The sequence below is a fragment of the Cherax quadricarinatus genome, unplaced genomic scaffold (assembly GCF_038502225.1).
Source record: "Cherax quadricarinatus isolate ZL_2023a unplaced genomic scaffold, ASM3850222v1 Contig1770, whole genome shotgun sequence".
In the NCBI taxonomy this organism is placed as follows: domain Eukaryota; kingdom Metazoa; phylum Arthropoda; class Malacostraca; order Decapoda; family Parastacidae; genus Cherax; species Cherax quadricarinatus.
Genome location: NW_027196796.1, coordinates 16,309 through 33,355, shown reverse-complemented (window position 1 = coordinate 33,355; position 17,047 = coordinate 16,309). Strand labels below are relative to the sequence as shown.

The following is a 17,047-nucleotide window of genomic DNA, read 5'->3' as shown; positions in this document are numbered from 1 at the left end:
AACCTACTACCACAGGACGGTAGTACCTTCCTGGGTGGTTGTTGTCTACCAACCTACTACCACAGGACGGTAGTACCTTCCTGGGTGGTTGCGGTCTACCAACCTACTACCACAGGACGGTAGTGCCTCCCTTGGTGGTTGCTGTCTACAAACCTACTACCACAGGACGGTAGTACCTTCCTGGGTGGTTGCTGTCTACCAACCTACTACCACAGGACGGTAGTGCCTCCCTTGGTGGTTGCTGTCTACAAACCTACTACCACAGGACGGTAGTACCTTCCTGGGTGGTTGCGGTCTACCAACCTACTACCACAGGACGGTAGTACCTCCCTGGGTGGTTGCTGTCTACCAACCTACTACCACAGGACGGTAATACCTCCCTGGGTGGTTGATGTGTACCAACCTACTACCACAGGACGGAAGTACCTCCCTGGGTGGTTGCTGTCTACTAACCTACTGCCACAGGACGGTAGTACCTCCCTGGGCGGTTGCGGTCTACCAACCTACTACCACAGGACGGTAGTACCTCCCTGGGTGGTTGCTGTCTACCAACCTACTACCACAGGACGGTAGTACCTCCCTGGGTGGTTGCTGTCTACCAACCTACTACCACAGGAAGGTAGCCCCTCCCTTGGTGGTTGCTGTCTAAAAACCTACTACCACAGGACGGTAGTACCTTCCTGGCTGGTTGCTGTCTACCAACCTACTACAACAGGACGGTAGTACCTCCCTGGGTGGTTGCTGTCTACAAACCTACTACCACAGGACGGTAGTACCTTCCTGGGTGGTTGCTGTCTACCAACCTACTACCACAGGACGGTAGTACCTCCCTGGGCGGTTGCGGTCTACCAACCTACTACCACAGGACGGTAGTGCCTCCCTGGGTGGTTGCTGTCTACAAACCTACTACCACAGGACGGTAGTACCTTCCTGGGTGGTTGCGGTCTACCAACCTACTACCACAGGACGGTAGTGCCTCCCTGGGTGGTTGCTGTCTACCAACCTACTACCACAGGACGGTAGTACCTCCCTGGGTGGTTGCTGTCTACAAACCTACTACCACAGGACGGTAGTACCTTCCTGGGTGGTTGCTGTCTACCAACCTACTACCACAGGACGGTAGTGCCTCCCTTGGTGGTTGCTGTCTACAAACCTACTACCACAGGACGGTAGTACCTTCCTGGGTGGTTGCGGTCTACCAACCTACTACCACAGGACGGTAGTACCTCCCTGGGTGGTTGCTGTCTACAAACCTACTACCACAGGACGGTAGTACCTCCCTGGGTGGTTGCGGTCTACCAACCTACTACCACAGGACGGTAGTACCTCCCTGGGTGGTTGCTGTCTACCAACCTACTACCACAGGACGGTAGTACCTTCCTGGGTGGTTGCGGTCTACCAACCTACTACCACAGGACGGTAGTACCTCCCTGGGTGGTTCCTGTCTACCAACCTACTACCACAGGACGGTAATACCTCCCTGGGTGGCTGCTGCCTACCAACCTACTACCACAGAAAGGAAGTACCTCTCTGGGTGGTTGCTGTCTACCTACCTACTACCACAGGACGGTAGTACTTCCCTGGGTGGTTGCTGTCTACCAACCTACTACCACAGGACGGTAGTACCTCCCTGGGTGGTTGCTGTCTACCAACCTACTACCACAGGACGGTGGTACCTCCCTGGGTGGTTGTTGTCTACCAACCTACTACCACAGGACGGTAGTACCTCCCTGGGTGGTTGATGTCTACCAACCTACTACCACAGGACGGTAGTACCTCCCTGGGTGGTTGATGTCTACCAACCTACTACCACAGGACGGTAATACCTCCCTGGGTGGTTGATGTCTACCAACCTACTACCACAGGACGGTTGTACCTCCCTGGGTGGTTGTGTGTACCAACCTACTACCACAGGACGGAAGTACCTCCCTGGGTGGTTGCTGTCTACTAACCTACTGCCTCAGGACGGTAGTACCTCCCTGGGTGGTTGCTGTCTACCAACCTACTACCACAGGACGGTAATACCTCCCTGGGTGGTTGCTGTTTATCAACCTACTACCACAGGACGGAAGTACCTCCCTGGGTGGTTGCTGTCTACTAACCTACTGCCACAGGACGGTAGTACCTCCCTGGGTGGTTGCTGTCTACCAACCTACTACCACAGGACGGTAATACCTCCCTGGGTGGTTGATGTGTACCAACCTACTACCACAGGACGGAAGTACCTCCCTGGGTGGTTGCTGTCTACTAACCTACTGCCACAGGACGGTAGTACCTCCCTGGGTGGTTGCTGTCTACCAACCTACTACCACAGGACGGTAATACCTCCCTGGGTGGTTGATGTGTACCAACCTACTACCACAGGACGGAAGTACCTCCCTGGGTGGTTCCTGTCTACTAACCTTCTGCCACAGGACGGTAGTACCTCCCTGGGCGGTTGATGTCTACCAACCTACTACCACAGGACGGTAATACCTCCCTGGGTGGTTGATGTGTACCAACCTACTACCACAGGACGGTAATACCTCCCTGGGTGGTTGATGTGTACCAACCTACTACCACAGGACGGTAATACCTCCCTGGGTGGTTGATGTGTACCAACCTACTACCACAGGACGGAAGTACCTCCCTGGGTGGTTGCTGTCTACTAACCTACTGCCACAGGACGGTAGTACCTCCCTGGGTGGTTGCTGTCTACCAACCTACTACCACAGGACGGTAATACCTCCCTGGGTGGTTGATGTGTACCAACCTACTACCACAGGACGGAAGTACCTCCCTGGGTGGTTGCTGTCTACTAACCTACTGCCACAGGACGGTAGTACCTCCCTGGGTGGTTGCTGTCTACCAACCTACTACCACAGGACGGTAATACCTCCCTGGGTGGTTGATGTGTACCAACCTACTACCACAGGACGGAAGTACCTCCCTGGGTGGTTGCTGTCTACTAACCTACTGCCACAGGACGGTAGTACCTCCCTGGGTGGTTGCTGTCTACCAACCTACTACCACAGGACGGTAATACCTCCCTGGGTGGTTGATGTGTACCAACCTACTACCACAGGACGGAAGTACCTCCCTGGGTGGTTGCTGTCTACTAACCTACTGCCACAGGACGGTAGTACCTCCCTGGGCGGTTGATGTCTACCAACCCACTATCTAGATAAGAGAATTATAGATATAAATACAGACGTACTCGCGTTTTAACACTCTTGGGGGCCTAGTTCCTGCACCTTTTGTGTATCTGTTAAACCTTTCGGAGAGTATTTCCTAGATATTTTGTGTATCCATATGCTTTTGTGCTACTACCATCCACCGGATGGATATGGGGTCCACAATGAACTAGTCGCTTCGGAGGAAAAATTAAAAATCAAATCTAACTCTATACTTACGGTAGTTAAGTAAGTTCACAACTAACTCAAGGAATTGTGAAGGCTCGACCCTCCATCCGTTAGTTACAACAATCACTTGTCAGAATTTAGATTATATTACACGACGTTTCCGCCCTCGCCAGGATCAATATCACTTTGCTACTTGGTAAAGGTCCAGGAACGACCGAAATGCCGTCTGGTTTCATCTTCGATATGTGGGTTAGTTGCTATTTATTCCAGCCACGTTATTGCCACTTTTATTGCTCAGACTAAATTGGCACTTGAATTACAATAAATGTCCTACGGTCTGTGCTACAATGACAGGAACGAAAACAAGGACACAAATCTTTATTGGGACAAATTTTCGCTCTAAGGAGAGCTGTACTGAGACAACTTCTTGCTCTAAGTGAGCGCTTATGGGACAGCGTTTTGCTCTAAGGAGAGCTTTATTGGGAAACGTTTTGATCTAAGAAGAGCTTTACCAAGAGCGAACCGTTTTCACACTAAAGGTTCTTTCAGTATCTAAATGACGTATCGCCGAAAATAATGAAGAAAATACACAGGTTTCAAGAAAATCCTTTATTATGGGACCATTTTCCCCTCTGTATAGAGTTTGATAAAACACTACACACAGCCATAGTTTAACCTAATAAGAGCTTGCTGTGCAATCTGTCTGTTCTGCAAAGGCTTATTACGCTGCATGATTATTTGTTTTCAATGCAGAGAGGAGAATACAAGTCTTGCATGACACCAGGCGATTAGTTTCTCCTCTGGGCCAACATACTAGTGTTCCTGCTGACTCGGGCACCGGGGTTATGTTCGTTTATCGTATTTAACTTTTAAGGCACAGGACTCCCAGAGAATAATATTGACAACGGATTAGTGATATTCTTTCGTTAAATGTAATTTGTGCTTTATCATTAACGTAGATCATGTTTCTATGGTATTCATGGGACTGCGATAACGAACTTTAGTCTATTGAAAGCCTCTTTAGATATGTATACAGAATAAGCATTGTTAAGCTTGCCTGTTTGTGATTATGTTGTATTAGACAGGTATACGACTATTCCTCAGGATGCGGCCCATAGAAGTAAACCAACACCAAGGTACCTATTTACCGCTAGGTAAACAGGGGCAGCAGGAGTAAAGAGACCTGACCTAACGTCTTGCTCCTTGGGACACTAGCACAGTATACATAATACTGTAAATGCAGCATTATGTATACTGTCGTTCATGGTGTATAGAATGATAGAGACAAGGAGGTTTCTATCGCTAGGGCATTTACCAATGATACAACAGTCAATCATTACCTGAGACGCTGGGACTCAAAATTAGTTGCTCTGAAATCCCTTATGAGATCCTTCGTTTTCTTATCTTTTTTTTTTTTCTCTCTAACTCTTTAAGGAATTTGGCTTCGCATTTTTCTCGTGAGCAGAGAGTGTTCGAGCCAACTGGAACTAAAGTATTTACAGTTGAAGCCTTGTTACTGGATACCGAGACTTGGTTTAATTGAGACAGGTGAGCAAAAACTAGGCCATGTTCATTAAGAAAACGTTTCGGTCCTGGGACCTTGATTACATCTCAGGGCAGAAACTTTTCCTAGTAAATATATCCAAGTTTTTGTTCACTTGTCTCTCTAAACCGAGACTGTATATGGATGAGCAAATTATCTGTATTTTCTAGACTTCTACTGCGAAGACAGTTTCTGAGAGACTTGTTGTGTTCACAGATCCAGATAGGGTCGGCGCTGAACTGCCTGGGAGCTGTGATTCGAGGTATCTCTACTTCAGGGCTTATCCCCTCTTGCCGCGCCCAGTACGCCGTCTGTATCACTGGCCAGGTGGGTGTGGTGAATGTGCATGTGATGGGTGTGGTGGATGTGCATGTGGTGGGTGTGGTGGATGTGCACGTGGCGTGCTAGTGGATGTGCATATGGTGTGCTGGTGGATGTGCACACCATAACTATATCTAATGAAGAAATAACTCGAAATAGTAGATAGTAGTTTGATAATTCTAGATTACTTCAACCTCAGGGAGGTCATGAAGTGGAATGACCAGGAACAAGTAATCTTGGAGGCAGGCTACAAGACTACTTGTTCCTGGTCATAGTTTTAAGAATAGGTATGACAGGTAAAAAGCAAGTTAAAAGGCAAAGCCAAGAGCTGCAATAAGCGAGTGCAAAAATGACGTGTGTAAGGCACTTACATCCACACTGGTGTGTGTGTGTGTGTACTCATCTAATTGTGGTTGTACGGGTCGATTCACAGCTCCTGGCTCCGCCTCTTCACTGTGTGTGTGTTGTGACTGACACAGTACTCTCTATCAGGTGTTGGCTGGCATGGCTCAGTCCTTCCTCCTCTTCATACCAACCAAGGTATCTCAACTCTGGTTCCCAGAGAACTCTCGTACACTCTCCACCACCGTCCTCTCTCTCTGTGAGTACCAACCCCTCATTTTTATGCAATCTTGTTAGTTTTAAAGCCAATTGAATGCATCTGTTCTGTTGCATCATCGGTCAAAAGAGCCTAAATTCAGAACTGAATATACAAATGCCTCGTTTGACTGAGTCATGTCCAAGGCTGAAGCAGCTTTACATTTTTACATTTTTTTAAATGAACATGATAAGTTTTCCATTATCATAAGACCTGAGTGAAATTCTTTCACGATTATTTTAAGGTATCAGTCTGCCCCAAATCTATGTTAGTAAGAGTGTTAGATAAGACCAGACCAGGAATATCCAAACAGGAAATATATACCAAGATATATATATATATATATATATATATATATATATATATATATATATATATATATATATATATATATATATATATATATATATATATATATATATAAGGATTTTAATGATTAAATTTTTTTAATGGTAGTAAATAGGTGATGTGGGGTCATTTTTAGACAGTTATCACATTCGTAAAAATTTTGTACTTGTTTGTACTTACCTATATGTAGTTGCTGGGCTCAAGTTTCCGCTCTCGGCCTTATCTCCTCCCTCGCCGCTACCGTCTTAATGCGGAGTTTCAGATGCCTTTCCTTTCGTTGGATCGAACCTCATTGCTCCTGATCCCTGATCCCATTTCCTAGCGATGTGTAACCTCTTGGGGTTTAGCGCTTTCCCATGGATATAATAATAATAATAATAATAATAATAATAATAATAATAATAATAATAATAATAATAACGGCATCAAGAACAACAAGAATAATAATAAAATAACAGCACTAATAATAATAATAATAGCAATAATAATAATAATAATAATAATAATAATAATAATAATAATAATAGCAATAATAATAATAATAGCAATAATAATAATAATAATAATAATAATAATAATGGGTATAGGGAAGGTAATAAGCCAACAAATGAGTTAATTTTTCAAACTAATCTAAACAATCAATGGAGGTGAAGACGGGCGACATTTCGATCGCTTCTTGATCATGGTTCAGGATGGACCGAAACGTCGTCCAGTTATGATCTCTAATTTGTTGGTAAGTTGTGAATAGTTCCAGCATCGAACACTGTGAATTCAGTAACTTAAAACTATTTTTCAGAAAAACGCATAATGTTTTGGGGACACGGTTTTTTTTTCTTATTTAGCAAAAGTAGATACACCACCAGCGTACGGATACCCAGTTCTATATGACAGTTATATAGTGGGAAGAAAAGCTAGTCACGTTTATCCTGTTATATTCCATCACACGGGATGGGTTTCATATACAATGTTGAAATCTGTCAGCCTGAGCTGGGAGACTTGGCAAGAATAATGTACACTCTCAGAGACATGTTCAGAAAGTGAGCCAGATGTGTGGCTGACACAGTCAGCTGAGCCCAGCTAAGGCAACTATCACTTTCCTGATAACACAACTGTTATCAGGAAGGTGATGACCTTTCCCAACGCATACTATGCAGCAGAACCTGCATTTATTGGGGAAATTTTTTTTTTTTTGCTCTAGGGAGATTACTGGACCTGACCCATTAAAGATGTGTTCCGCTACATGCATCTTGTAGCTCATTCCTGGAAGCAGTGCGTCCTTGAGCAATTGCACTCTACGCCCACCAATCTTCCGGCGCCACTTCATACGAAAACATGTTTTGTTGAATGGTTAATGAGGTTACAGTGCTGCATGTTGCCTGTCTACCAGGCAACATGCAGCACTGTAACCTCATTCTCAGGTTTGCCAGGCGCCCATATGCTGCAGCAGTTATCTGGTTGATGTGTGCTTCCGGAGACATGCTCTGTGTTATACTCACCCCAAGATCTTTCTCCTTGAGCGAGGTTTGCAGTCTTCGGCCACCTAACCTATACCCGTCTGCGGTCTTCTTTGCACTTCCCCGATCTTCATAACTTTGCATTTGGCGGGGTTAAATTCGAAAAGCCAGTTGCTGGACCAGGTATCCAACCTGTCCAGGTCTCTTTGAAGTCCTACCTGATCCTCATCTGATTTAATTCTCCTCATTAACTTCACATCATCTGCGAATAGGGACACTTCTAAGTCTAACCCTTCCGTCATGTCATTCACATATACCAGAAATAGCACTGGTCCTAGGACCGACCCCTGTGGAGCCCCGCTCGTCACAGGTGCCCAGTGTGATACCTCATCACGTACCATGACTCGTTGCCTCCCTGTCAGGTATTCTCTGATCCATTGCAGTGCCCTTCCTGTTATACGTGCCTGATCCTCTAGTTTCTACACTAATCTCCTGTGAGGAACTGTGTCGAAGGCCTTCTTGCAGTCCAAGAAGATGCAATCAACCCGCCCCTCTCTCTCGTGTCTTACTTTATCATAAAACTCCAGTAGGTTTGTGACACAGGATTTGCCTTCCATAAATCCGTGCTGATTGGCATTTATACTCTTGTTCAATTCCAGGTGATCCACCACTGTCCTCCTGATAATTTTCTCCATGACTTTGCATACTATACACGTCAGTGACTTGGTCTATAGTTTAGTGCCTCTTTTTCTGTCTCCTTTTTTTTAAATATTGGTACTACATTTGCCGTCTTTCATACCTCAAGTAGTTGCCCAGTTTCAAGGGATATGTTGAAGATTATGGTTAGTGGCACACACAGCATTTCTGCTCCCTCTCTAAGGACCCACGGGGAGATGTCTGGTCTCATTGCCTTTGAGGTATAAAGGTCCCTTAGCAGCTTCTTCACCTCCTCCTCAGTTGTGTTTATGTCATCCAACACTAGTTGGTATTTTCCTTGTTGGTGTCCCCCTCCTTTCTGTCCACCCACAGGCCTTCCTGTCTCCACTGTAAATACTTCCTTAAATCTCATGTTGAGCCCCTCACATACCTCTCGATCGTTTCTGGTGAGTTCCCCACTTTCTTTCCAACAGCCTTGACTGTTGTCTTCCTCCTAATGGGGTTATACATCAATTTCGGGTCAGACTTGATTTTCGATGCTATGTCGTTTTCGTACTGTAGCTGGGGTTCCCTCCTTATCTGTGCATACTCGTTTCTGGCTCTTCGACTAATCTCTTTATTTTTCCTGGGTCCTTTGCATCCTGTACCTTTTCCATTCTCTGGTGCACTTAGTTTTTGCCTCCCTACACTTTCGGGTAAACCAAGGACTCGCTTTGGTCTTCCCATTATTTCTATTGCCCTTGGGAACAAACCTTTCCTCTACCTCCTTGCATTTTGTTGTTACGTATTCCTTCATTTCATTTACTGACTTTCCTGCCAATTCTCTGTCCCACTGAACCTCCTGCAGGAAGTTCCTCATACCTGTGTAGTCCCCCCTTTCATAGTTTGGCTTTTCCCATTCAACTCCTGTTACCCTCTCCACTTGTAACTCTGCTATGTGTGTGTGCGTGTACTCGCCTAATTGTGGTTGCAGGGGTCTAGACTCAGCTCCTGGCCCCGCCTCTTCACTGATCGCTACTAGGTCTCTCTCTCTCTCTCTGCGTCCTGAGCTTTGTCATACCTCGTCTTAAAGCTATGTATGGGTCCTGCCTGTGTGTGTGTGTGTACTCACCTAATTATACTCACCTAATTGTGGTTGCAGGGGTCGAGACTCAGCTCCTGACCCCACCTCTTCACTGATCGCTACTAGGTCCTCTCTCTCTCTGCTCTACGTCACTTGCTAGGCTATTCCACTTCCTGACGACTCTATGACTGAAGAAATACTTTCTAACATCCCTGTGACTCATCTGAGCCTTCAGCTTCCAATTGTGACCCCTTGTTTCTGTATGTGTGTGTGTGTGTGTGTGTGTGTGTGTGTGTGTGTGTGTGTGTGTGTGTGTGTGTGTGTGTGTGTGTGTGTGTGTGTGTTTGTGTGTGTGTGGTGCTTTCTAAAATTTTCTCTTATACGTTTAAAGATATATTTTTTCATTTATGTTAATGTAAAAATTAATAATTTTGGACCAAACGAACCTTAGAAAATTTACCTAACCTTATTATAACTAGCGAAATTTAATTTAGTCTAATCCAACTAAACATATTTTAGATAAGTTTACAATAATATAATAATAAACGAACACAAATATATTTTTTTCCGTTTGGTTCAGAATGTTTTTTTGCGAAATTATTGCATACACAAATTTTCATTTACCTCATTCGGCAAGAAGAGCATTGCTATTTAAGCCAAAATTGTAAGTTTTACCTATTCGACACGACACTTATTTAATTAACCGTAAATTCACGATCATAACCCTGAACTCGTCAATAACTTAAGAATAAGTATTTACAAACATTGGTGGTACACCATCACCAAAATCAGAAAACATAAAATTACAAACTATTAACAAATATGAACATTACAATCCTAAACACTTATACACCTTTATAAGTAGAGGAATATACACCTACAAGTTATAAATATCAACATTAATGTAGCCGCCGTGAAGATTCAAGCTTTATAACAACATTACATAAAGTGCATTTTACATTGTATAGTGCTATTGAATACACTACATTACTACATTATTGGAAAAGTACAAGGATGTATAAACATAATAAAATAATACAATACTAGGACATGAATAAAGATTCTCCACATGGCATAACGCGATTAAGTAAATTAGAAGCACCATACCAAAAACCATTATAACAACTAACACGCCACGTACAAACATACCAACTATTACCACACAATCCACATAAGTAGACATTCGTTGTGTCTACGAGCACCTGCCTAACTACAACATTATATTCATTTTTTTTTAGAGACGTAGACGATACATAAGTGTACATTAGATATTAATTTAGGTCACTGGTCCTGTTTCACATGACTTAATAATATATATTTACATTTCAATGGTGATGCAAGAACCACATTACAAAAATATACAAATAAACCAAAGTGTTTCAAAGTACAAAGTAAAGGATTTACCCTCTCAAGATACGTTAAAAATTACAAATGCAAGACCGTTACACATTCGCCTCCAATTAAAATGCTTCAGGCTTGGTCAGTGACAAAATACGAATATACAGGCATTGAATAACATAAGCAGATACCCTGCATCACTAATATTCTTCCATCAAGGAACCTTCAACCAAACTCTCACAATTGGCAACATTCACACCATGACAAAAACTCTATATCGTTTAACAATGGTACATGTCATATATTAAACCTGTCATTTATACCTTCCCCACAAGGGAAGTAAATAATAAGTAGCCCTTTCACACCAACACAACCATTTACACAGAATGGATATAAATGCTCTGGAAAACGTACAAAGGAGGATGACAAAGATGATCCCATGTATCAGAAATCTTCACTATGATAGACTAAGGGCCCTAAATCTGCACTCTCTCGAAAGGCGTAGAATTAGGGGGATATGATCGAGGTGTATGAATGGAAAACAGGAATAAATAAAGGGGATGTAAATAGTGTGCTGAAAATTTCCAGCGATGACTCGCAGCAATGGTTTCAAGTTGGAAAAATTCAGATTCAGGAATGATATAGGAAAGCACTGGTTTGGTAATAGAGTTGTGGATGAGTGGAACAAACTCCCGAGTACAGTTATTGAGGCTAAAACGTTGTGTAGTTTTAAAAATAGGTTAGATAAATACATGAGTGGGTGTGAGTTGACCTGACTAGCTTGTGCTGCTGGGTCTGGTGCAGTGCTCCATCCTTGAGCTGGGTGGGTCATTGGTCTAATCCGGGGGAGGAACATGGACCTGCTCCGCTTGGGTCAGTAGGCCTGTTGCAGTGTTCCTTCTTTCTTATGTTCTTATGTTCTTATGTATACCTCCATTCACGCCCATCCACCCATCACCTCACACCCTAGGAGGCCAGCCCGTTTCAAACCCCTGACTCCCCCCCATGCATCAACATACTCACCCCTGCAGTTTAAACACCTGTTGTAACACCAATAAATTCCTTATTGTTAGCCCTCTATAACCTTCAGAAAAAGCCTCACCCCACCGTTTCCCATATATGTCTCTATTGCGACACAGTGTTCGATAAAACGTCGCCGCCAATACCCTTCTCCGCACTTCCCCACCCTCCTTCCCCCTCATACCGCACAAAACAGTCCACGATTGTATATGCTAAACCCCTTGCTATATCCTCATCCACCCCACCCATATCAAGACTCAACGCTCGCAATACCGACACACCTTGACCCCCCACCCTTGCTACTACCCTACTCATCCATGCCCTGGTGCACTCCAAACCTTCACAAAAATAGACCACATGACTCACGAAATCGTAATGACATGAGTGCAAACAAACCATACCACGGGTGGGGATAGAACCCGCGATCAGAGAGTCTCAAAACTTCAGTTTTGAGTTTTGAGACTCTCTGATCGTGGGTTCTATCCCCGCCCGTGGTATGGTTTGATAGACCACATGATAGGCAGTCTCCTCCCCACTACATATGCCACACATCCCACCCTCCATGACCCTCCTATCCCGGAGCATCGCTCCCGACGGCAATATACCATGTAGGAAGCGATACATAACCTTACGTGCCCTAGGTCATATCCTTAAATTACTGAATCTTCGCCATATTACGTCCCATGCATACACTACATGTACCTGGAGGTTACCTGGAGGTTATTCCGGGGATCAACGCCCCCGCGGCCCGGTCCACGACCAGGCCTCCCGATGGATCAGGGCCTGATCAACTAGGCTGTTACTACTGGCCGCACGCAGTCCAACGTACGAGCCACAGCCCGGCTGATCCGGCACTGACTTTAGGTATCTGTCCAGCTCTCTCTTGAAGGCAGCCAGGGGTTTATTGGCAATTCCCCTAGTGCTTGATGGGAGGCTGTTGAACAGTTTTGGGCCCCGGACACTTATAGTGTTTTCTCTTAGTGTACCAATGGCGCCCCTACTTTTTATTGGGGGCATTTTGCATCGCCTGCCCAGTCTTTTACTTTCGTAGGGAGTGATTTCTGTGTGCAGATTTGGGACCATTCCTTCCAAGATTTTCCAAGTGTAGATTATGATATATCTCTCCCTCCTGCGTTCCAACGAGTACAAGTCAAGTGCTTCCAAGCGTTCCCAGTAGTTAAGGTGCTTGACAGAACTTATACGTGCAGTAAAGGATCTCTGTACACTCTCTAGATCTGCGATTTCACCTGCTTTGAATGGAGATGTTAATGTACAGCAGTAATCCAGCCTAGAGAGAACAAGTGATTTGAAAAGGATCATCATGGGCTTGGCATCTCTCGTTTTGAAAGTTCTCATTATCCATCCTATCATTTTCTTTGCACGTGCGATCGTGGCACTGTTGTGATCCTTGAAAGTGAGATCCTCAGACATTACTACTCCCAGGTCCCTTACATTATTTTTCCGCTCTATTGTATGGCCGGAGTCAGTAGTATACTCTGTTCTAGTTATTATCTCCTCCAGTTTTCCATAACGGAGTAGTTGGAATTTGTCCTCATTGAACATCATATTGTTTACCGTTGCCCACTGGAAAACTTTGTTTATATCTTCTTGGAGGTTAACCGCGTCCTCAGCAGATGACAGCCTCATGCAGATCCTAGTATCATCCGCAAAGGATGATACGGTGCTGTGGTGTATATCTCTGTTTATGTCTGATACGTTTCCCTCTAACAATTTACACAAAATTCCCACATTTACTTTTCCCGGATCCCTGGCTTACACTAAGGCATGTAACACCTTTTCACATTCCTTCATTTCCGCTCCCCCATACCATTTCCGTAGTTGATCATGTACCTTATCTAGCTCCCCCTCCCCTGCCATCCACCTACACGCATCACTTCCCTCTTAATAAACACACATTTCACGCGCCTTCTCAAGTCCAAAAATCCCAACCCTTCCTTATATACCGGCAATGTCACTACCTCCCGTCGCAACCAGTCACACCCAGAACCCCATAAGAATTTAAACACCTTTCTAAGAATACTCGTGATCGCCGTTCCTGTCAACGGCAACACTGCTGAAACAAACCAGACTTTACTATATAATAATACACTGATCACAATTGCTCTTTGCCTAAGGGTTAAATGGTGAGGTCGCAGCATTCCTAAGTGTCGCTGCACCCGTTCCACCATCCTGTTCGAATTGTCCACCCTTGCAGCGCTCAGGTCAGGCTCATATAGGACACCACAGATTTTTAGACTCCCAGCCTGACGCTGCACGACATCACATCCCCACTCCACTCTCCCAGCCCCATTATAAGAACTTAAGAACATAAGAAAGAAGAAGCACTGCAATAGGCCTACTGACCCATGCGGAGCAGGTCCATGTCCCCTCCCTGGATTAGCCCATTGACTTCCCCTCCGGATTAGTCCAATGACCCACCCCCCCGGATTAGCCCAATGACCCACCCAGTCTGGTCACCTCCACTCAACGAAGGAGCACAGCACCAGACCCAGCAGCACAAGCTAGTCAGGTCCAAGTCACACCCACCCACACCCACTCATGTATTTATCTAACCTATTTTTAAAACTACACAACGTTTTAGCCTCAATAACTGTACTCAGGAGTTTGTTCCACTCATCCACAACTCTATTACCAAACCAGTGCTTTCCTATATCCTTCCTGAATCTGAATTTTTCCAACTTGAAACCATTGCTGCGAGTCCTATCTTGGCTGGAAATTTTCAGCACGCTATTTACATCCTCTTCATTTATTCCTGTTTTCCATTTATACACCTTGATCATATCCCCCCTAATTCTACGCCTTTCGAGAGAGTGCAGATTCAGGGCCCTCAGTCTATCCTCATATGGAAGATTTCTGATACATGGGATCATCTTTGTCATCCTCCTCTGTACGTTTTCCAGAGCATTTATATCCATTCTGTAATACGGTGACCAGAACTGAGCAGCATAGTCTAAATGAGGCCTAACCAAGGATATATAGAGCTGAAGAACAACCTGGGGACTTCTATTATTTATACTTCTAGATATGAAGTCAAGAATCCTGTTAGCTTTATTGCGAACACTAATGCACTGTTGTCTTGGTTTTAAATTACTGCTAACCAGAACTCCTAAATCCTTTTCGCAATCAGTAGTATTAAGATCTACATTATTTAGTTTATATGTGGCATGGTTATTTAACTGTCCAACATTTAGAACTTTGCATTTGTTAATATTAAACTGCATCTGCCACTTCTCCGACCATTGCATCAGTCTATTCAAATCATCCTGGAGTGCTCTAGTGTCCTCATTAGAATGAATTGGACGGCCTATTTTAAAGTCATTAGTAAATTTGCTTATGTCGCTATCTATTCCCTCATCTATGTCGTTTATGTAAATTGTGAACAACAACGGGCCCAACACTGACCCCTGAGGAACACCGCTTGTGACATGCCCCAATTCTGATTTCTCTCCATTTATGCAAACTCTCTGCTGCCTATTTGTCAGCCATGCCTCTACCCAGGAAATTTTTTTTCCTCCTATTCCGTGTGCCTAAAGTTTCCTCAATAGCCTCTGGTGTGTAACTCTATCGGAAGCCTTACTGAAGTCCATATACACAATATCATATTCATTACCATGATCTACCTCCTCAAACACCTTAGTGAAAAAAGTTAGTAAATTCGTAAGACATGAACGCCCCTTTGTAAAGCCGTGTTGAGATTCATTAATTAGTCTGCCTATCAAGATGGCTACGAATTACTTCGGCAATTATTGATTCCATAAATTTTCCCACTATGGAGGTAAGGCTTATTGGTCTATAAATAACAAAAAAAGGCAAAATACCGTGACTGGAACAATACACAAATAACCCGCACATAAAAGAGAGAAGCTTACGACGACGTTTCGGTCCGTCTTGGACCATTTACAAAGTCACACTAACCAGAAGTGGAGCAGGACGGCTATATATAGGCAGGAAGAGGTGGAGGTAGTAGCACAAGAATGGTATATAATACCGACAAGATGAAATTAAGACACATGCGCAACACCCGGGCATCCCTATCATAGATGTTTCACCATCCAGTCAACCAATGGCGAAAAGTTCACAACAAAGACACCCAGATGCCGCACATGTGTCTTAATTTCATCAGTAGTAGTAGTAGTAGTAGTAGTAGAAGAGGTAGTAGTAGTGGTAGTGGTAGAAGTGGGGAACAGGGAGGACGAGCCAGTCAAATACAAAGGAAGGGGAGCACTACATTAGAGCTAGGTGCCCACAGAGGGAGAGCAAGCGCACAGAGGTGCGTGAAAGGGGAAGTGGTGAAATAAATGAAGAAGGAACAGAAACACGAGATAGAGAGAGAAAAAAACAACCCAGAGGAGAAAAAGGAAAGAGGAAAGGGGAAGAGGGAGAAGAAGAAAAAGAAAAAGAAAAAATGAGGAGTCAGGTTAAGTCACGGGTGTTCTGAAGTTTGGAGCATTTTACAATGTAGTGGGAGAGGAAGGCATCTACAGAGACGAAGCCAGGGCTCAGATTCATACAAGGAAAGTTGTGTATTAGAGAGGATTCAACTAGACGGCGACTGTTCAAGTTGGAAGTAGGGAAGACAGTTTTAGCAGAAGACCAGTCAATAGGATGGCTATGATCTCTGACGTGACAGAAAAGAGCATTGTTAGTGTCGGCAAGCCTAACACTATTTTTGTGCTCCCTAAGACTGTCAGAAAGAGATCGACCAGTTTCTCCGAAGTATTGAAGAGGACAGGAGGAGCAAGAAATAGAGTAGACACCAGGAACATCTGTAGAGGGAGGAGAGGTATGAACGAGATTAGTGCGAAGAGTGTTAGTCTGGCGGAAGGTAAGCTTGATGTCTAAGGGACGGAGAGAATTGTTGAGATTAGAAAGACCGGAAATGTAGGGAAGGCAGAGGATAGAAGAGTTCCCAGGAGTAGAGAGTTTGAGAGAGAAGAAATTACGTTTAGCACGTGAGAGGGCAGAGTCTATGAAATAGGAAGGGTATCGAAGACAGGAAAACGAATTATGAAGAGTGGAAATTTCTGCTGGAAGGAACTGAGGATCACAGATGCGGAGGGCACGGAGAAAGAGGGAAATAAGAACACTTTTCTTGACAGGGGAAGCATGATAGGAAAAGTAGTGAATGTACATGCCACTGTACATAGGTTTTCGGTAAACGGAAAAGGAAAAACCTGTATCTGAGCGGTGGACATGGACATCAAGGAAAGGAAGCAAGGAATTAGATTCCCATTCAGCTTTAAACTTAATGGAAGGGGCAAGATTATTAAAAGCTTCAAGAAAAGGTTGGAAGAGACTGGAGTCATGAGGCCACAGAGCAAAGATGTCATCCACATAGCGGAG

The 17,047-nt window shown here is 44.3% G+C and overlaps 1 protein-coding gene across 2 annotated transcripts in view; it reads left to right on the top strand.

Moving 5' to 3' along the window:
• Positions 1–17,047, top strand: part of LOC128685074 (solute carrier family 49 member A3) — a gene marked incomplete at its 3' end in the record, with an annotated part of 54,139 nt that overhangs the window by 22,376 nt on the left and 14,716 nt on the right. The window contains 2 exon segments of one of the 2 annotated variants that reach the window (XM_070081119.1): positions 5,101–5,211; positions 5,698–5,806. In XM_070081119.1, the coding sequence (XP_069937220.1) occupies positions 5,101–5,211; positions 5,698–5,806 (220 nt within the window). 2 annotated transcript variants of the gene reach the window in all.